The sequence below is a fragment of the Crotalus tigris genome, unplaced genomic scaffold (genome assembly GCF_016545835.1).
Source record: "Crotalus tigris isolate CLP2741 ecotype Arizona unplaced genomic scaffold, ASM1654583v1 scf7180000019221.656610, whole genome shotgun sequence".
In the NCBI taxonomy this organism is placed as follows: domain Eukaryota; kingdom Metazoa; phylum Chordata; class Lepidosauria; order Squamata; family Viperidae; genus Crotalus; species Crotalus tigris.
In genome coordinates, this window is record NW_024097442.1 from 416471 (window position 1) to 438727 (window position 22257).

At 41.7% G+C, this 22257-nt stretch overlaps 2 protein-coding genes across 11 annotated transcripts in view; one reads left to right on the top strand and one right to left on the bottom strand.

Moving 5' to 3' along the window:
* The first annotated feature begins 238 nt into the window (after positions 1-238).
* Positions 239-20861, top strand: LOC120316065 (zinc finger protein 135-like). Of its 9 annotated transcripts, XR_005558857.1 has the most exons (7): positions 243-403; positions 2395-2503; positions 3750-3824; positions 4938-5177; positions 9113-11430; positions 11916-12018; positions 20734-20755. XR_005558857.1 is itself a non-coding variant. In XM_039361237.1 (5 exons), the coding sequence occupies exons 1-5, from the start codon at positions 398-400 to the stop codon at positions 10450-10452; spliced, it is 1770 nt and encodes a 589-aa protein (XP_039217171.1). In that variant the 5' UTR covers positions 243-397; the 3' UTR covers positions 10453-12018. The 9 variants fall into 9 exon arrangements, 4 of the variants coding, with proteins under 4 accessions (XP_039217171.1, XP_039217173.1, XP_039217174.1 ...); XR_005558860.1 differs by lacking the exon at positions 20734-20755 and adding an exon at positions 18567-18684 and having other exon boundaries at positions 239-403; positions 3753-3824; positions 9113-12018; XR_005558858.1 differs by lacking the exon at positions 11916-12018 and having other exon boundaries at positions 20734-20861.
* LOC120316066 (corticotropin-releasing factor receptor 1) overlaps positions 19374-22257 on the bottom strand; it is a 106362-nt gene continuing 103478 nt past the window's right edge. For both annotated transcript variants that reach the window (XM_039361243.1, XM_039361241.1), the window contains one exon: positions 19374-21086. In XM_039361243.1, the coding sequence (XP_039217177.1) occupies positions 20946-21086 (141 nt within the window). In that variant the 3' untranslated portion in view covers positions 19374-20945. The remainder of the gene's footprint in view (positions 21087-22257) is intronic.

Here is a 22257-nt window from a genome sequence, read left to right on the forward strand (position 1 = left end):
AAAACAAGGTATACCTGTGTAAGTCACATACATGTTAGATTCCTAAAATTCACTTTAGAAATATATATAGATGCAAAATTTCTACATTGTTTCTAATCCCATTAGCTCCCCCCCCCATTACACTACATGGAAGAAAACGAGATAGCATATATTTCCTGGGGGGGGGGGAATATATGCCTCTGTACAGGTTGCAGAACTACAGCTCCCAGCATTCCTTACCATATGCCCGTCTGGCTGCGATTCTTGGAATTTGTGGTCTACTACATCAGGGATGTCGTCGGTTCTTCTCTTTAGCCTATTTAGTTTTAAGAAGCACAGAAATTGGAAGGAAAGAGAGCTTAGAGAAGAAAGATCTATCAACCGCAAGAGGGCCCTGCTTTGAGGCCGACCGCGGGAAATGAAGGTCTTCTCTCTTTTTCTCTTTCCTTCTTTTCTCCAGCCAGGATGTGGAATTGAGCTTCCTGGATCTTGCAGCTGGTTTACCTAAGCCTCTCTCTTTTATCCTAGTTCCCTGCAAGGGAGGGGGGGGTGGGCTTTCTAATCGTTCATCACCATTCCCGTGCAGGCGCCAGACGCTGTAGTCTGTGCCTTACTGCAGGTAAACCTTGTGGAACAGTGTAGGGGGTGCGAGAGAAGCATACAAGAATCTGGCCCCTTCAGCCCGTACCCGGACTGCCTCCCCTTCCCAGCGCAAGATCCCGTGCACATGGAGGAAACAATGGAGGCTATGCGGGACATAGATGGATCTCGGTCTGGGGTTGATCTCCCGTTTTCTTGGCTGGACTTTCAGATCTGCATGCAAATCCCAAAGGAAGGGACAATACTGTAGTACCACGTGAGGATGGGTTACTTTGATGGAGGAAGGGGATGAGGAGGGTCCAGTGTTAATTGCCTTTTGTAATCTTTTCCGTCCCCTTGACCCCACCTTCTTCACAGATATATATCATATATGTATCCACTCCCACATGCCAACTTCCAGATAATTTAGAGCTCCTTCTTGTGCCAAAACATTGTGATCCACCCAGGATTGTCTTAAGTAAAGATGGGCAGCTCTACATATCTTTTAAATAAATAACTTCAGTGTTCTTGGTGCCACCTGTGATATGCCTATTCATTAGCATACGTATATTATCCCATATTGTGAAATAGTTTGTTTCCAGGGGATGTGTAATAGCTTCTGAAGCTTTGCTGTTGGGAGATGTTTAGTATAGGTCCTTAAAGTAAACGCTGTATATTTGAAAAAGGAAATTTTAATCTATGAGAGATTTATGCCAAATAATAATTGCTTTGATTACAACAGACTAATTCTGCTGTCCCACTGGAATTTGCACAGCATGCCATCTCTTATTTTTTTCATATATGCCTACAGTATTGTTTTTCTCCATTAAAAAGTTAAATTTTAGCTGTTTAGCTGTAATAAATGATACAAATACCATTAGGCATAAGAATTTATATTTTAGTATAGAGAACTTAAGGACTATTTGTAATAAAGAAAGAAACCCAGATTTACCATTTTATATACTGTACTTCTAAAGAGAAGCTGCATTCACTCTCAGATCTGGGATAGCCATGCCTATGTGATGTGATAATTTGTAAATACGTCTGCTGCAAATCACAATTTACATTAAAATGTATTTTTGAAAGCATATATTCTAAAATTATACATATGTATGCTGCCCTACATGTTTAGTAGGACAGTCAACTTATTCCCTATATTTATAATCATTTGTAACATATTGCTCCTTTTTTCCCTAAGAACAAGGATCCACAGTTTTCACTGGGCAGAAAAAAAAACCTTCCCCAAGTTACTGCCCTCAAAATGTATTCAGATCACAGCTCCAATTAATTCACTGACTAAGAACTTAGGTTTTGTATATTCCAGTATAGATAAAGTTCACCAGAATCAAGATGGCTGTTTTAAGTCTTATATGATTAAGAGGAAACCCTTTATTGTGCAACATGTGAAAACGGCACCAGTATATAATACATGGAGCTGCATATATGGAGCATGGGTGTGCATCTGTTCTCTCTCTTTCTCGTACAAACACCTACACATGTACATAGTTCATCCTTTCAGTTCAAAAGCGGAATAGAAGTACCTCTGGGAGAATATAATCTTCAATCTTATGCCAAACCCTCAAGCACTATTTTCTCTTAGTGTCCTGCTTCTTGCTTTCTATGCTTCCCCTGTAAGTCTGCCTGTCTATCTGTCTCCATCCATCCTCTATTTATATGCTGCCCATCTCATTCTGAAAAGCAACTCTTGATCTAGGCTTCTAGATTGACATAATAATCTAAATTACTATTATATATCTGATTGCCAAGATCACTGAAGTGACACTCAATGATTTCTGTGACAAACAGATTCTTCAATTACTTTTTACTTGATTTAAGTGCTCTCTGCAGCCTCTTGAGAGAGATAGAGAAGTCTTCAAGAACTTTAGAAAGAACATTCTTCTGTGGACCAACATGCAGGAGAGCTATGAAACAGTGATCTCATTGGGTAAGGGATCCCATTTCTTCAAATTTCAGTGCTAGACTAGAACTTGACCCTCAGTTGCATGTTCTTATAATAAGCTGGGAAAGTATTAATATCATTTCAGTTATAAGTAAAATGAAGCCAAATAAGACCTATTCAGGGAAGGTTTCAGAGAATAAGTAGTTAAATCTTAAAAATGAGCATTGTTGTGTCTGTGGATCCACATAGCAGTCTGACTAATGGGTGCTATGTCTTGTAAGAACAATTTAACAGATTTTGAAGATGGGCAAGTATAAAATTGTGTGATGGTACCAAATTCAAGCTATTTTCCAATCCTTTTACTTCATGCATGTGATTGAAACTTTTAGTGCAATAGCATATTCTTTAAATTCTAGAGTTTCTCAGTGTGATTGATGCAGAATTGTACTAAAACAGAAGAATTGTTCTGTTCACACTTATAGGCTACTAAAACAAAATAAAGCACTTAAATGGAGAGTTCAAAATGTGCTACTTGTAAGAAATCACTTTTTACATAAGAATGTCTATGAAAGAATCCTGCCTAGGGCATCTTGTGAAATTAATACAGACCAGTTTCCTTGTGAGTTAGTTTTTATGGATACTGTATTGTACTCAAAATGCATAAATGCCTTGAGATTGCCTTTGGGTGTTTGGACTAGAGCACCACTCTTGGTTATTCATTGGCTGGCAACTAATGGGAATTATAGCCCCAATGGAAGACACCAGACCACTTAACCTCTGTTTTTGAAGCTAGTCCCCAAATTTCCCAACAGCTGCTTGTTACATGGGGGAAGGGGAAGGGGATGATTAATGAAGGGCAAAAAAGATAATAGTACAAAGCAATGATTCTTCCAGAGCTGCATTTCCAGCACTAAGTTTCAGAGAATATTATCAATAAAATCTAATTGCTCTTACTGAGGAAATCTAAATAAGCTGCCGGTGCACTTCAGAGTACAATATTAAGCCTGCTCAGCAAAATAGAAAACACTGAACATCTTGAATTCGCCAAAAGTTATATATCAAACATTTAATGGTTTTTGCCTAGTTTAGTCTCATCCAACCTTCCTTGATCTGATGCCATCTAGGTGCCTTCAATTTCCAGAATCCTAAGCCAACAATCCTAAGCCAATCCTAAGCTATCTGAGTAGTAGAAGTCTGTTATATTTTGACAGTACAGTGATAACAAAAAAGTCAGAATCTACCTTGGGTTTATTAATGTGTTTTCTTCTGCCCTTTTTTTTTTTTTTTTTAGCAGAAGAACTTGCCATAAGCTGGCCCCGGATAACTGCCTTTACAGAGATTCGAGGACGTCAAGGTTTGGCTCATGGTAAGACCTTTAAGAAAAGCCATGGTGATTTTTGCTGAGTGGATCCTAAATAGTTCCCCATCTCCAAATTGTGAGTTTTCCATTTCCAGATTGTGAGCATTGTGACTGCAGGTTCATATAAAACACCCAAAAGGCTTGTATAGAATCCTTCCAGAAGTTATTGCAACATTATATATGTTAATATGGTAGAGAGGGAAATCATTAAATAAATTGGAGTAATTATTAATTTAAGAGCCATTGTGGTGTAGTGGTTAGAATGTATCATTGCTAGCTAACTCCACCCACAGCCAGGAGTTCCATCCTTCCAAAGTCAGTAAAATGAGGACCTAGATTGTTGGAGGCTATATGCTATCATTTGTAAACCACTCAGAAAGTGCTGTAAAGCACTATGGACCAATATATAAGTCTTAAGAATTATTGCTATTGCTATTAATATAAATAGGTTCATGACTGAAATAAATATTTGCCTTAATTTTATATTACAGGTAAAATTCCTTTTAAAAATGCGCCCGGGTGTTAATATATGGATTCTGTCAATAAAGGGTTAAGGTTAGCATTAATGATAGATTATAGACCGAGGGTCACTGATGTTCTTCATTTGTTAAGGATCATCCTGTATTATTGGCTACACTAATAAGGCTGATGGGAGCTACAATTCAGCATTTAATAATCAAATTGAGAACAAAAATAAAAGCTTTGCCCAACAACACGTTATCCAGACTGAGAAAATAGCATATTTTGAGCTTTAGAACAATCAGCGACAAGGGATTGGATAAATGGAACTTCATGATTCCAGGAACCAGGATGAGTCTGATCTGTGATACTATTTTTTCAGCAGTTTACAGATTTTGCTTTTTTGAAGCAACATCCTGTCAAATCAGGTTACTGATCTGAACCTTGCTCTATTTAATACAGATATATTCTACAACATCAATGTTTTATCCTTACTTTTTTGGAAAAAATACAGATTGGATCAAAGTAACACACCCATCTCTTTTTTTCCTTTTTTCTCCTCCCTCTCTCCAGCTTGTTTGTTTTTATATTCTCTATTGAACTCTGATCTCCCTTTTCTGCAGGATTTCTATAAAATATTGTATTGCTTTTCCTTCATAGGCTTAGAAATGGAACCTGAGCAAGGGCAGCTGGCTCCCTTACAGGGCGAAGCAGCAGCTGCTACAGCTGGGTCAAGTGGGGAAGGGATTTTTCCAGACATCCGGAGGCAACTGGGGGTAATTCTGCAAACTATAGGGAAGGCTCAAGTGGAGAAGATGCTCAGGGAGCTGGTGAAGGAGCAGGAGCAGCAGGGAAAAGTCAGGCGGCGGAAAAAAGTGAGCAGGAGCCCTCGACATGGAGGTAGGTATTTTGTTGGAGCAAGTGTGACACTGAGTGGTTTTAAAGAAAAAAAATCCCCAGCAAATTGGATCTGATTTTCCCTCATTTAAATTGGCAATATTAGTAATATCATAACCCTGCCTCCTGCAGCCCTTTGAGGACAAATGTATATGGATGTATATTTATCCATCCAACTCTTGGATAAAAATATTGCCTATCCCGTCCTAAATATTAAAATTTTAAAAAGAGCTCTGCAGTCCCAAAATTGGCCATTTTACACTCTAAAATCACTGTTGTTTATATCATTTACATTTTTGTTTTCTCTGAGAGGATCTCTTCTAACTGAATCTCTATAGTAGCAAAACTGACATTGATTCTGCCTACACTTGTACCCACACTTTTAGGATGTACGGTCAAGTTTATATAGACTGGGGCAAAAAAATAGGGGGTTTGTAGGCTCTGTACACTACACACTGAATTTGAAATGAAACACTCAAGATGTGAGCAAAGTGAAGATGTGAAACTTTAATTCAAGGGATTTGACAAAAATATCAAATGAGAAATAGTTAAGTGAGTTGGGCCTGATTTTACAGCCTCTCTTGCTGTGGTTTTTAAGTGAATCATTAAGTGAATTCATCTTTTCCCATTTCCTTTGCTTGCTGAAAGCCAACTGGGAAGGTTGCACATGGTGACCACATGAGTTCAGGATGTTGCAACCAACATAAATATGTGCCAGTTGCAGAGTCTTCCTAAGATGGCATCCTGAATCAGCGATATTTTTTTTTCCCTCCTGACAAACAGCCGGTTTTGCTGCCTAAACTGGCTCGTGTGGCAGCACAATTCCCAGATTTGAACAGGAGCTAGTAGGAATGACTCAGCATGACTCTTGAATGACTGTGGACCTACCTGAGAAGAAGACCTAGAAGGTTGCAATTCTTAGTGGGGAGCAGTTGGAGGATGAGTCTCCATCTTTCCTTCCAGCTGTCTGTATTTTAAGAATATCTGTGTTTTTAACGGCATGTTTTGATATATTTTTTTCTTTCTGATTTTTACCTTCAAATGTTAATCAACCAGTTGAATGCTGATTTAATTTAACTCCCTACTGGATTTTAAAGGTTTTTATTGTTTTATTAGCTACCGTAATCACTTCTGCCTTTTCAGCATGGAAAACACAGTAAGATTTGGATAGTAAAAAAGATCTGATTTGATTTACATCTGTATCACATTGTATCAAAATACAAGATTTTGTATTTTATAACCTTTTAAAAAAATTATAGCCTTAATTTTTTAATTTTTGATGAACATCTTTTTTCTTTTCTTTTTTTTTTTGCTGGCAAACCTTAAGATGTTTTTCTTATCTGAGTGTAAAAGTTTCAGCTGAAAAAGTTTTAACTATTGAAGTATTTTGGACTATATCAAAATATAGTCAAAATGCAAGCAATATATCAAGATAAAGCTTATTGGGAAAGCTGGGCAGAAAGAATATTTTTCAATTTACAAATCCAACTGAAAATTTGGATAAAAAGCTTGATAAAGTTTTAAATCAGTTCGAAGATGGTAACCAAGTGCAAGTGACAATAGTACAAGATTTACAATTTTTACTACCCAATTGGAAAACAAATGTTAAGAGATGTTATGTTGCAATTTACAGGAGACTTCTTTGGACAACAAATGCTGTGGAAATATGCACAGCAAGAACTCATGATTTTAGGGAATAAAATCCAATTGTCAGGAAAGATTCTGATTAATATCTTAAGGAAAAGCCTCATTATTTAGAATCAATCGAAAATATTTGAACCTGGTTGGACCAGAGACAATGATTGTGGTGACTTACAGTAGACCAGATGCTGTTGTGGATTTTCTGCATGTGAAATACAATAAATACACTGTTAACAGAGGGTTTTGAAGTTTAATTGTTGGTTTTGCCTGTTAACTATGTTTCCATATAGTAGATAGATGTCAGGCTAACTCGGTTGGGTAAATATTGTTCTAGAAATTTATAAATTGGGTGTCTGCTTCACAAGAGGGAGGAGTTATCTTTGAAGTATATTTATCAGTATTCAACTGGGAGGAATTTATCTCTGCTTTGTTTTTTTATTTTATGCACTCTTTTTTGTGTAGTGTAGTTGTGTTTTGTTTTAGTTTTTTGGGAGTTTGTATTTTAATGTTTTGAATAAAAATAATAAATTGTGAAAAGAAAAGAATATGCTCGTCGCGAAGCACCCAAATTTTGATCATGTGACTGTAGAGATGGTGTGCTAGTCACAGTTTTGAGGACTGGTCATAAGTACTTTTTTTAAGTGCCACTGTAACTTCGAATAGGCACTAATATATGGTTTTAAGTCAAGAGCTACCTATACTTATGATGTTGATGATTTCATGGTGATTTTATTCTTCATTGAGTTATATGTCATATAAGTTATTGTATTCTGTTTTTGTAAATCACTTAGATTTTTTAATGACAAAAGCATTTGTTATAAATAAGTGAGTAAATAAATTCCTGCGGAATAGGTTGATCTGAAAGAAACGGCTAACCTAAAATCACTCAGTGAACTCTATGGTCAAGCAATGACAGAACTTCCAAGTCCATATCTATCACTTTAAATATATTTATTCAGATCATTATTTATTTATTAAATATATTTCCTGCCAGGATCCCCACGGGACTACTCTAGGCAGCTTATAACAATAAAAAAGAAGAAATAAAAAGAGTATAAACAAATCAGAATAAAATAATAGAAAAATAAAATGAACAATGAAAAAGAACGCAACAAGAATACATCAATATTCTAACAAAAGATGGAGAATAGAGAACGGGGGAGGGGGGAGAGAAAGAATCTGCCATCAATCCAGCAGCCACCTCCAGCATAGAAATTCCCCATTTGGACCCCAGGCCAATCAGCAGAGTCAGGTCTTTAGGCTCCTGTGGAAAGATAAGGGGGTGGAGGCAGATCTTACCAAAGGACATGCATGTATGTATTCCAAATATATTTATATAAATATATTTATATATACTTCAAGCATACATAATACTATCTATGATTCGGAGCTATTTCTCAATATTAAAAAATCATCTTGGCTTCCATGGTTCAAAACTTCTTACTCTCACCCCTGACTGCCCCCCCCCCCCAGCTATCCTTTCTTCCTATTAATAGCAAAACAGGAAAAAAAAGTCCACGCTGATACATATATTGCATTCTTTTTATCCTTTCTTCATAGATTCCTTCTTTAGGCTACCTTCATTTCCCTGATTCCTCAATCCCTTTCTTTGAGTAATGTAAAATGACTGATAGATTTACTGGATCTTTACCAGATAGAGACTGCCATATCTTGAAACAGAATTCCAAGTATAACAGTCCTAATTATAATTCAGAATAAACATTGCAACTGTCTGTTTCTGTGATATGGTGAAGAATGATGAAGAAATCAAATAAATAAAATATCATGAAAATATAGCATATATTTAGCAATACTTCGTGGATTTGGTTTGGGATGATGAGGAATTCAGACACATGAGCTAAAATTGTGGTTAAGAAATCTAATTTTTCATTTAAAAATCTTCACCAGTGAACTGAATCTTTTATTCTTAATAAATTATCAGGTAGGCCATTTGTAGACTCATTAATGTTTGACAGCAAATTTCTGAGCTGTACACTAAAGGTACTGCTTGAGTTATTTTGATTGAAATCTGAGGGACTGAATCTAAATCTTATGTAATCTGATATAAGAAAATAACTAGCAATATTCTCTTAAACATGTAGAAGAGGGAACTTCATAGATGGGGAACTGTGGTGCTCCAAATGTTGTTGAACCTCTGCTCCAGTCCATCACAGCCAGATTGGCCATTGGTTGGGTTAATGAGAACTGATTTTTAGCCAGTATTTTGAAGGTCACATGTTCCCACCCACGTTTATTTTCCAAGATGCTGAACTATAACCACATTTCTGCTTCAACAGGTGATGAAACAGTAGGACAAAATAACTTGGAGATTTCAAGGGAACTCCATACTGGAATAGCAGATGGACCAGCTGTGCTACCCAGAAAACCATTTGGAAGTGAAGCTCAAGTGTCCCTCAAGCGTCCAGGACTGGCAGGACCAAAACAACCCAAGATGATTCGTGGAGATATGAGAGGGTGTAAGAATACTTCTACCCAGCAAATTCCTTTAGGAACAAGATGGGGGGCAGGCCTTGAGCCTAGAGAGAGTATTAACCACAGTTTATTCCCAAACATGAGCCATGATTCCCAGGAAGCTGGGAGAATCTGCCCATCTTTCGTTGAAAGAGCCCAGTTCTTAGGATGGCAAAAACCACACTACACACAAAGACGTCAGCGTTTACCCGCAGGGGAGAAGCCTCATCATTGTGGGTCATGCAGGAGAACTGTTGCAAACCCATCATTAAGACCTAACTCCCCTCATAATTCTGCATTGATTCCTTTCTTGAATTCTGCCCCTGAATTTTCTTCTACCTTGACCCTAAATTCTATAGGGCCACTGAATACCCAGGCTCTGTCAGGTAACCCAGCTTCTACCCAGTCTCAAAAACCCCATGCCTGTGAGGAATGTGGCAAACGATTCCGAATCCTAGCAAATTTGGAACGGCATCAGCAACGTCACACAGCAGAAAAACCACACCAGTGCAGAGACTGTGGGCGCCGTTTCCGCTGGGGTTGCCACTTAGAGCGCCATAGGCGATCACGCCGCTGTGTGGAATGTGGTGGAGGCCTTGCAACACCTCCTCCACCCCCAACTCCACCTCCAGAACCTGACCGACCCTATTCCTGTGGGGAGTGTGGGAGGCGATTTACACAACGGTCAGCGCTCAGCAAACATAGGCGTCTGCACTCAGGGGAGCGTCCCTATGGGTGTGGAGAGTGTGGGAAACGCTTCCTGCAACGCTCTGACCTCACTATTCACATCCGCTCACATTCTGGTGAGCAACCCTATGCCTGCACAGAGTGTGGACGCCGTTTCAGTGTCAGTTCAAACCTCAGTAAGCACAGACGTATGCATCGGGGGGAGCGCCCTCATGCATGTCCTGTCTGCTCCAAACGCTTTCTGCAGCGCTCAGAGCTTCTCATCCACCAGCGTGCTCACACTGGGGAGCGCCCCTATCCATGCACAGCTTGTGGAAAGCGCTTTGCTCGCCGGGCTCATCTCAAACGCCATCAGCGAACCCATGGGGGACTCCCTGACACAACTACTGCATCTCGGCACCAAAATGCTCATCTTTTAACTACTTCCTCACCAGATGCTATGTCTTTCGCGAACATCAACAACATGAACTTGGGGTGACTGATGTCCTAGAATCACATATTCAAGCCAATACAGTTGCCACAGGGTCATGCCCACCTGTAGTTGGGCCTACTGCTTTCTCAACGGCTTGAAATTGTGTGACTGCTTCTTCACTGGGTCTACCCTAGACTGTGTCCTCTTTAGGATGTCTTCCCTTCTGCTATAGCATTTTTTGCTGGGGGCAATCTGAGTTCTGATTCTGGCATCATATTAGCCCCTTATCCTCGTCTATTTGGAGACTTGACAGGTTTTTGTTTTTTTTTTTTTTGGCTTGGGCCTCCTTAGAACTTCTTTGCATGCCTTTATAGGGCATGGAGTCAGTGAAATATTCATGATCATCTGCTACATTCCCTGAATTATTGATTTATCTTGGTAATAGCTTGTCAAGTTTGACTATTCAAAATTAACTGCAATTCACTGATGTGTGATTATGTCTTGGAAACCACAATCACAACAGGCATTTATTAACAGATTCCACAGACATAGTTCTTTTTTCCTTTGACATAGTCCACTACATGATTCTCCTCCTTTTCCCTATTTTTGTAAATTTAACCATTGCCCAACATTACCCTTGGCCAAAAATCTCATTTTGAGCAGATTGCCGTTGTTTCTCTGATGGGAACTGTCATGAGAGAACAGTAGTTCAGAATCGGGAAACGGTGTTATGTTGTGACTTGGACTTCATTGCTGTTCATGGAATTTGGGAAAAGATGACCCGTGCCTCCAAAAGTGTCATTAGTGCTCTTTTACCATCGGCCTGGAGGAACATTGTCCATGGGATCACAATGGGTCGGACACGACTTTGCAACTAACAACAACAACAACAACCATCAGCTCCTGAGAAAGCAAACTTAGAGGAGAAAGTCAGGAACTGCCTCTTTTTTGAGAATTCTGGATTAGAACATTTTAGAATAGTCTGCTTATTACATCTACTGGTAATTCAGCCAGTTTTGAAGAGAATGGTAAAGCTACTGCTGTGTAAGGACTACAATATTTTGGTCCACACTACTGTGACAGGCAATTCCAGATGTATGATTATTTACCAGGCCAGTGTTATAGTCCAACTTGTATATTCTTGATATATGTAAGGCTGCCATTTTGTTTTTCATCATAAAGTTGGCCATGGCCTCTAGGTTAGGGAAGCAATATCGGATTTAAAACTAATACAGTAGAACTTAGTTTTATCATTTTTTTTAACCACGTATTTTCTTTTAAACCACATAGTTCAATCCCGGAACGTATACAGGTATGAACCAAATAGAATATTTTGTAACAATCTTCCACAGAAGTTGATCTGCATCTTTCATATTATAACAAGTATTTGGGGTTGAGGTCACAGCCTCAAAATGGTTTGGAGCTTCTCCATTTTATAACTGAACATCAGGGAGCTCATGATGATATGAAACATGACTTTTTTGCGTATGCAATTTTTTTTATCATAGTATCTCTTCTGTCTTACCCAGTGCAGATCTACTCTTTATCAGGCCTGTGTATTAAAGCTTGCATGGAGAAATACAATGTTGGAATGACCTGACAATGCTGCATGTTTCAAGAAACAGTCATCAGGTTAGACAAATTAGCTGGAATGGGTATTAGGAATTGGATTCCATTGCCTCAATAGTGGGCTAATCTGACTTATGAATGAGGGCAAATACACGTGTCCCAGCATAATGATGCAAGATTGAATTTGAGTCGGTCACCAGGACCAGAGATTTACTCTTCTGAGCTTTCAGACTCATGCTGGAGCCCATCCTCAGACTTAGTCAGATTTAAGATTGACTCTTAAGACTCTTCAGACTTTAATCTGACTTAGCAATAGCTATTTTGATAAATCTTTTATAAAGATGAATGAGTGATTGCTACTTTATTCAGTTTATTCAGAATGACCAGAAAATGGTTGCTGATTAACTAGCTGGGCATTTCAGAGTCTTGTGGAGAGAATATCATTTAGATATTGATAAATAGAAAGGAGGGAATTGTTAATAACCCCTTGGATCTGTAAGTTTTTAAATTACTGCTGGTGGGTCATTCTGTCAGTGGATATTGCCTTCCTGGATATATTTTTGAAACATAGAGCACGTTTGATAGATTTTACCTGTTGCCAGGCTATTGACTCAGACATATTATCAAAAGGGCTTTTATATTCAGCTGGACAGTACTTGAAGAGCTCTGATAAGTAATTTAAATGTTCCAGATTTACACACCTTGTGATTTCTACAATACCAGTGATTAAGTAGACGTTTGCTTGGACCTCCACCATCATAGCCTTTCCCCTTTCTCTCTTTTTGCATTAGGCATTTGACAAAAGTTATTGGCTTAATAAACGTTGACTACTAGTCTAATTTTAAGAACTAGATAATATGGAATAAGAATTGGTTCCACTTCTAAATCTATATATCATTAAAATTCTTGTTCTCATGACCTTTAACTGATCAAAATGGTGCATCATAGAGCAACATTTTTGAACCAAGGTTCCTCAAATTGGTTAATTTACAGAATGTGTCCAAAATATGGGACCCATGACTCCTGTGGGAATTAAATTTGGGGAAGTTGTGCCTGATTGAGTGCTGCTGGGTTGCTGCTGTGGTCATTTTCAACATATCCAGGGAAGGCAATATCCACTGACTGAATGACCCACCAGCAGTGATTTTAAAAACTTACAGATCCAAGGGGTTATTAACAATTCCCTCCTTTCTATTTATCAATATCCAAATGATATTCTCTCCACGAGACTCTGAAATGCCCAGCTAGTTAATCAGCAACCATTATCCAGCATGATTGGATGGAGACTCCACTAGTGGGTTGTCTTAATCTTGCTGCTCCAATAAGACTAAGTCAGAGTTAAAGTCACGCCTCTACTGTGTCCCCATGTCCCAGTTTGAGACTGAGTCGATGTACAGACATTTGCGTTTCCATTATTGGAATCAGGACCAACTGACCTTATCTGGGAGGGGGTGGAGTCTCCATCATCATGCTGAGAAAAGGCATTCAGGTAAGACAACGCCCCTTCTCCAGCATGATTAGATGGAGACTCCACTAGTGGGACTTACCAAAGCCCTGTGTCCCTAAGGGAGGGAGTCAGTTTGGGCCAGTGACGTTCTAGATGGCAATACTTTCTGCAAAACTCTGTGGCCAAAGGAGGCATTCAAGGATGCATATTGGTCAATCTTGTAATGACGGATAAAGGACGAAGGGGAAGACCACATGGCCACCCTGCAAATTTCCCCTATAGAAGCCTGTGTCACCCAAGCTGCGGAAGTAGCAGCACCCCTGGTGGAATGGGCTGTAATATTTCTAGGGACCGGTAATGACTGGTTCTTGTATGCCAGGGCAATACAACACCTGATCCACCTCCCTATAATTGATGAAGAGACTTTCTGACCTTTAGCCAAAGGTTGGAAGGAGATGAACAAGGCCTTGGACCTTCGGAAAACTGAAGTCCACTTGATATAACACTGTAACGCCCTGCGGATGTCCAGTGTGCTCCACTGTCTCCCCGTGTCCTGAGATGAGTCAGGAAAGAAATCTGGTAAAACCACTTCCTAGGACCTATGGTATAGAGACTTCACCTTGGGAACAAAGAAGGGTCAAGCCTGAGGACTACCCTGTCTGGAAGAAAATGCATAGGTCCTCCCTGATGGAAAGAGCGGCCAGCTCCAAAATATGCCTGGCCGACGTGATTGCCACAAGGAATGCCACCTTCATGGATAACAAATCAAGTGAGCATGTCTCCATAGGTTCAAAGGGGGGTGCAATCAGAGCTTGTAAGACCTGTTGCAGTTCTCCCGAGGGGTATCGGTGAATTGGTGGTGGCTTGGCGTTGTTAGTTCCCTTCAAGAAGGAATGAACCAAGGGATGGTGAGTCAGAGGAGTGGCATTTTCACACATGAGGACAGTAGTGAGAGCAGCAACCTGTCTACGGATTGTGCTCGGGGATAGCCCTTTATCCAACCATCCATCAGGAATTCCAGCACAATAGGAACCGAGACACCCGAGAGTTCCACCTTATGTCCTGCGCACCAATTGCAGAAACTCTTCCAAGTGGCATCATATGTTCTATTTGTCGAGGCGCGCCTGGATTGTTGAATCACAGCTATCACCCTCGACGAATATGAGTCCTGGCTCAAGGCCTGCCGCTCAAATGCCAAACGGTTAGATTGAGCCACTGCGGGTCCGGGTGCTGGATATCCCCTTGTGTGAGGGCAATATGACCTGCCGGAATCCTCCATGGGGGTGAGACGGATAGGTCCACCAGGTCCACGAACCACGGTCATCATGGCCAATGAGGAGTGACCAAGAGAACTTCCACCCGCTTGTGTAAAATCCTGCAGATCGTGGCTGAAAGGAGTGGAAAGGGAGGGAAGGCATAGAGCAGTTCCCTGGGCCAGGGACTGCGGAGGGCATCTGTCCCCTCTGCTGATGGAGACAGGAACCTGGAAAGGAACCTTGGTAGTTGCGAGTTGGTTGGGGAGGCAAAAAGGTCTAAGGTTGGTGCACCAAACCTGTCTACGATCTCCCTGAACATTCCCGGGTCCAGATGCCATTTGCCATGGTCCACTGTGGCTCTGCTTAGCGAGTCCGCCTGGTGATTTGTCGCCCCAGATATGTGCTCTCCCTTGATGGAAGCAAGGTTCAGCTCTGCCCAAGACCCCAATCATCTGGCCTCCTGCATAAGGGGTTTGGACCTTATCCCCCCCGTCTGTTTACGTGGGCTTTGGCAGCTATGTTATCCTTAAGCACTAATACGTGCTGACCCGCTATCACATTTTTGAAATGTTGTAGTGCCAGATGAATGGCCCTGAGTTCCAGCCAGTTGATATTGTTTAATAGGTCCTGTTGGGACCACCAACCCTGAGCCCATTGTGACTGGAGGTGTGCTCCCCAGCCGAATAGGCTGGCGTCTGTGGTGAGGACAGTTCTGGCTGGTTCCTTGAACTCTGTGCCCCGTGCCAGTGCCGGAGAAGCCCACCATCGAAGGGAGTTCAACGCCGACTGTGGAACTCGAACCTTCTGCCTGGAAGCGTTGATGCATAGCTTCTGAAAGGGAAGAAGGACCCACTGCAGTTCCCGGGCATGGAGACGGGCCCACGGTACAATGTGCACACAGGATACCATTTTCTCTAACAGCTGGGATAATAAGGCTAAGGTGACTACCTTGTCCTGGCGAATTCTCTGCACAAGGGCCCTGATGCTGTCCTGTCAGTCCTGGGACAAATAGACCGTGCAGTTGCTGGTGTCTATTACTGCCCCTAAATGAAGGAGCCAAGTTGAAGGTGTAGTATGGCTTTTCTGGAAATTGACAGAAAACCTGTGCTCCTGAAAGGTCCTAATAGTGAGGGCGAGGTCAGACTGGGCCCTCTGGAAGGAGGAGGACTGTATTAAAATGTCATCTAAATAACATTGGACATGGATTGGGATCTGTCTGAAGTGAGCTGCTAGCACTGCCAATACCTTTGTAAAAACTGTAGGAGCTGCGGATAGACCGAATGGTAAGGCTCTATACTGGTAGTGCTTTTGATTGTAGCAAAATCTGAGGAATTTGCGATGCCCAGGGAGAATAGGAATATGGAGATAGGCCTCAGTTAAGTCTATTGATGTTAGGAAGTCTCCCCGCCGGATGCTGGCCAAAATTGACTGTAATGATTGCATTTTAAACTTCCTGTACAGCAAGTAACGATTTAATTTCTTTAAATCAAGGATTGCCCTCTAGCCCCCTGAAGACTTGGGAACAAACAGAGTTGAGTAGAACCCTTGCCCTGCCTGGTCTTGTGGGACCGGTTCTATGGCCTGTATTTGTAACAGGTGGGAAATGGCCTCTGACATGAGGGCCGCTCTACTCCTACTAATGGGGGCGGGGCAACTCCAGAAATGGTCCGGAGGAAATGACCGAAACTCTAACATTAAACCTTGTGATATAGTGCTGAGAACCCAAGAATCTGTAGTTGTGGCTGTCCATGCGTTATAGTAAAGGGACAGCCAGCCTCCTATGGGAGGTACGCCTGTGGGATCACTTGCCTCTTCTGAAGGGGTGAGTTCCCTGGCCTTGAAATGGCCGCTTGCTCTGGAGTTGTGGCCGGGTTCTGGATGCGGAACGATCCTGGTGTCACTCCGACCTCTGATAGAAGGAGCGGTTGGGCTGAGGCCAGTCCCAGCTAGGGATGGACCGAAAGGACTGCCTACGATGGAACCCCTGGGTTGATCCAGTCCCTGTGCGCTTGTCTCCCTTCTTATTAGTATTAACTAGAGACTTGCGCTTATTCTTACCTTCAATCAGGTAGGGTTCTAGGGCCGCACCAAAGAGATGACCCCTAGCATAAGACTTGGTGGCGAGCTGCCACTTGGCTTTGAGGTCTGCCCGCCAGTTCTTAAGCCACAGATGTCTACGGGCTGAAACATCTGCTGCAATGGCTTGTGCAGAATACCTGGCAGAATTTAAGGAAGCGTCGGCCAAGTATTGAGAGGTGGCTACTAGCTTGCCCAAGTTCTGATGGACGCGAAGCTGGTCAGGAGGAACCAAGCCCTGAAGCTCATGCAGCCACAGAACCGAAGCTCTGGCGAAGAAGGCTGGATGTTAAAGCCTTAATCGCCCAGGCCGTGGCCTGATGTGATCTGCGTAATGCTGATTCAATCCTTTTATCCTCAGCCTTAAGCACCTTGGGTATGTCCCCTGAAATATTGATGTTGGGGAACAGCGACATCAGAGGCTCATCCACCTGCGGGACCTCCAGCAAGGAGGCGAGGGCAGGGGCTACATTGAACATGTTCTTCTCAATGGAACCCGGACTGGGAAGTGAGCCCAGGTTATCCCATTGCTTCTGCACCGCGTTGAGAAAGGGGGGGGCAAGGAACATGGTTCTGTGGCACCACTGGTTCAGCATATATGGCATTTGGGCCTCTTGAAGTGGAAGGGGCTGCGGTCCCTTGTTCTGGTATAAGGTTGGCTGTGGTGCAAACCTTGAGGAGCAAGGAGTTGAAGAGGGAGTGATTGAAGAGTCCGGTAGGTGGTACTGGGTCCGATGCTGGGGTGACCTCATCATCCAATAGAATTAAACGAGAGGAGTCGTAGTCATCTGATCCCGACTCCAATGAGACATCCTCTGTGAGGTCTGGCGAATCAGGGCGAGGCGGAGGTTGTGAAGCTGATGCTTGAGGAAGGCGGTGTGGAACAGAAGTGGCCCTGAACTGCATCAGTGCCTGATTGATCATGGCCTGAACCTGTTCCGCTCCTAAAGGCTGAGCCTCTGTGGGGCGGAGTCCTGCAGCAGTGGGCATAAAGGTGGCTGAAAGCTCCGCCATACACTGGCTGGCAGACCCCTGTACCACTAATTCTAATGCTGCCCTGTCAGGATCAGACTGCACTGTCTCCCTAGGAGGGGACCAGGCTCCTGGTGCAGAATTACAGTGAGCTGACAGAGGCTCAAAAATGGACCCTCCAGAAGGGATGGTATCCATGGCCACAGGAATAGTGGGTCTTGACCTGGATGAATCCTGATCCCAAGATTGCTGAGTGGCAGGGTTCTCTCTGCTACTGCTCTTGGTTTTCCTGGAGGACTTTGCCCTGGGTTTGGATGTGTTCCATCCTGTTGCCTCAGTAGAGGCTTTTTGTCTCCTCTTGGGAGGGGGCTCTTCATTATCTTGTGAGGATGAGGGATAAGAATTGTCCGCCATAGTCCTGGGCCTATCTGCTGTTAAGATGATAACTGAAGTAACAGGCCTCAGTTAGATCAATTCAGTGGTGAAGCACCCCCCCTCGAGCGTTGTAATCAACCACTGAAGATCCTATCCAATGAACATTGCACCCAGGTGAGGGGGGGTAATGGGGTCAAATAAGGCGTGCATCCCTACAAGAATGAGCTTGCCCTCCCCAGACCAGACTGCAGCCGATGACTAGGCTAGAACACAAAATGGATGCTGCAAACAAAATGGCGGCTGTGAGAATCGCGCCAAAATTTCTCTAGGCCCAACTGCCTCAAGCTGTGAAACACAGCTCAGATGAGGCCTTTAGAAACAAGTCCTGCTCCAGTAGGAAGCGTCTGGGCTCCTTTAAAAGGAAATTGGTTTCTGACCTGAATATGTCCCCCGAAGCTGTTGCAATCTCTCTCTCATTGAAGCAGGATCAGCTGCCTGCTCCGGATTCCAACTGCCTGCAGAGATCCTGCAGAGAGCTAGGGAGACCTCCGTTTCTGTGTGGTCTCAACCTAGCTTGGTTGCCTCAGAAGCCTCCAACGATCCTCCAACCGGTTGTGGGTGCTGTGGAAGCCTCCAATGATCGGCTGAGCCTCAGACGGGCCGCAGCTGCTTCGGGAGGCCTCCAACGCTCAGCTGACTCTGAGGGAAAGTTCCAACGGTCCGTCGAGGTTCGGGCTGCCTGCAGGCGCTGTGGAGGATCCCCGACAATCTGTCGGCTCCCCGGAAGGCCTCCAACGAACAGGTGAGTGTTGGACGATCCGCGGACACTGCAGAGAGTCTCAGCCGGTTTGCCTACTCTCAGGAAGACCTCGAACGCTTGAAAGGGCTGCGCTGGTCTCTGGATGAGGCTCGATGCTCTGATTTCCCGGGCCTAAGAGGCCGAGGCCTCCTTGCTCACGAGAAGCCCAATTTGGCCCGGTAAGGATTAAGCTGTAGAGGCTAATTGGAAGAAGGGAATAGTTCTCTCTCTGATAGATAAAAAGTTTATCAGAATAGGTTAATTGGGAAAGAAGGAATAGATCTCTCTCCAAAAGATAAAAAGCTTATTAGAAATAGTCTGAGCTATGAAAAACGTGTCTTAGGAGCAAAAGACTAAGTCTAAACTGGGACATTCCCTTCCCTGCAGCTGCATTACTGGCCTGTTGAGAAGGGAAGGGAAGACAATTTCCAATTTCCACAAGGAAATTCAATGCAGAAGTCTGTAGGAAGTCAAGTTGCTCTTATTTCCACTGTTTTTTTTTTTTTTGCCTACCTTTGCTTAGGTAAAGAAATATCTCTAAAATAATGACCCAAATGATGCATGGATTGTCTAGTAATATATAATGCAAAGTTTTTGGAATTCCCTGTTTGCAGCTCACTTCTGCTAGGATCTTCTCTAACATCAAGCTATTAGCAAATGGCTCAATTACTCTCAGAGCCTGAACTTCATTCACACAAGAATACTCCAAATTACAAGAAAGAGACAGATCTTAATATTTGAACAGATTCTTGGATTTTTGTTTATAAATTCCAACAAAAATGCTGATGATGCAGAAACTATTTTTATGGGAATTGTGGCCCAAGACAAAGAAAATAAGGCATTCAAGTGAAGCCTTATGAATATTAATCCAAATTCTGAAGAAAGCTGCATTCCTATATTTACAGTGAAAATTGTCCTACAAATTTATAATCATAGGAAAAAGTAAAGTAGTATTTTCTTTTGATCACAAAAAACCTTGATTAATCTCCTATTATGACTTCTGGGATGTTACCAGAATTGTCACCATGCTTTCAAATGTTCTTCATTAAGCAGCTGGCTTTGAAAAGCAAAGGTGAAGAAGCAACATTTTGGGGGAATTTTGTGCTTGGTGCTGTTCTCCCTCCCTCCCTCCCCTTTCTCCATAGTGTAATACATATGTAGATATGGCTAAATTTTTCTGGGCAAGGAAAGAATTGTGCAGGAGATTCCTAAAAAAATGCAAGCAAGGTTAAAGGATGGTACTATTTTTTATTAAGAGATACCAAAAGGAATGCATTATTGTCCCACTCCATTTTGGGGCTCAAATAGGCTGTCTATGGTGAAAATCAGTTAATCATGGAACGAGTAGGTTAGTCATCATCTTGAATGAGAGTCCACCAGGCTTTAGATCTTTGGCGTCACCTGCAGCAGATTTAATGAGGAAGAACATGGGAACAGCTCTACTTTCTCTTACCACTTAAATCTTCATAGAGGAGTCAGATGTCCTAAGGATATTTACTAAGGGAGTTTACATAATGGCAGTGTCCACCAGCTCTATTCCACGGAATCAGATACATGGTCCTGAATATGAGATTTGTGCCTTTGCCTTGTATTGGAAATTAGCTGCATCTATCTTAATGAACTCATAAGTCCTTTAAAAAAAAGCCTTTTATGTGCACCCTGTGAGATAGTATTCCAAGATTAATCTTGCTGCATTTTGTTTTGCTTATTGCTCACCAATTCCAACTGCTAACTTTTTTTTCTGCAGTGCTTGTGATAGATAAACCATTTTCCAAACCAGTAAGCAAATATAACAAAAATCTTCAGGTGTATTAGAAAATAAAATCGGCCATAACTTTTTTTTTTTTTTTTAGGATGAAACGTTGCAGTCGTAGGCCTTGGAGTTCACCTTGTCTCAGAACCACTTGGTTTGCCAGGACTTGCAGTTCCAATCTCACAAACATTCCCTTCCAATGCAAACAGTTTCTACCATAAAATGTCCGCAAAATGCGGACAAAATCTCTTGGCCTTTCCTAAACTGTAACTTAGGAAAGACAGTAAAAGTTTTCTCCCTAAACTTTGACTCTCAGAGAGCAGTTGATTGCTTGATGCTGTGGAAACTGACACGAGTTGGGGATGTAGGAATGGACATGGCCCTTGCTACTCGGGCACGGATGGAGTGTTTGTCCTGCCATCGGTGCCACCTCTTTCGTACTGCAGAACGGACCTAAAAAAAAAAAAATCACACAAAAAATAAACATTATTACTTCCCAATTTCTCCTCTGAAAGGAGACCCAGATTCAATGAAGACTAAGGCCATTCTTGATGTATTAGAGCTGCCTTGGGTGTCTCATAACTTTTGGAAACATTTCAGCCCAATATATGATCACATTGATTGAAGATGATGAAATTTATTTTAAGGGAAAACCCCTGAAGGCCAAGGTTTTTAGATCACAACGAATCTGCTTTGTACAAAAATATTAAAGGGTGCACTGTGAATCTTAGCTTTCATAAATGCAAAACCACAGTCTATCATCTATAATGAGTGTGTTTATCAATGTTTTATCAAAGAAAAATGTATTAAATGTCCACATGTGAAAAATTCTTATTTTCTCAGGAAACGTATGCAAATAATTAGAGAAAAATTGTTTAATTAATGTTGGGCAGCTACTATTTTAATTTTCCATAAGGCAATGGGCACTGGATAAGCACTGTAAGTAAAATGGTTGACAATTCTGAAAGAAAAATCAACAATCATCTGGAGCAAATTTCAGTCCCAGTAATCACATTCCTGAGGATACTCTGTAGCAATGGTACGTTTACTTATTAATTCACCTAAAGTTGGTTATACAACAAATAGGTCTTTTGAGATAAAATAGATACAATAGCAATATTTTCCAGCTGATTAAAAATGATGATAGAAGTAGGATTCAATTTGAAAAAAAAATAAAAGATTTGCTGTATCACAAGCAATGGCTGAAATTGATTTCTGGATAACTAAGCTGTGGGGAGGCAAGATAAAGAAGGAGGAAATAGCTCTTTCCCTGTAAGTTGGACACAGATATTCTTCAGAAATGAGTGTTCCTTGTTCAGATATAAAACTACCAGTGTGCAGTTTGTCTTACTTGATTCTCTTTAAGCCAATCCTCCAAACCCATGTTTTGCACCTATTTTAGGAATACAGGTAATCCTTGGCTTAACATTCATAAATTTTGTGACTATTCAAAGTTACAACAGCGCTGAAAAAAGTGATTTATGGCTGTTTTTCACATAATGGTTGCAGCATCTCCATGGTCATGTCAGAAAACTAGCTCATATTTGTGACGGCTGATGTGTCCTGGAATCATGTGGTCACCTTTTTGACAAGCAAGCAGTGGGGAAGCTCAATTCCCTTAACA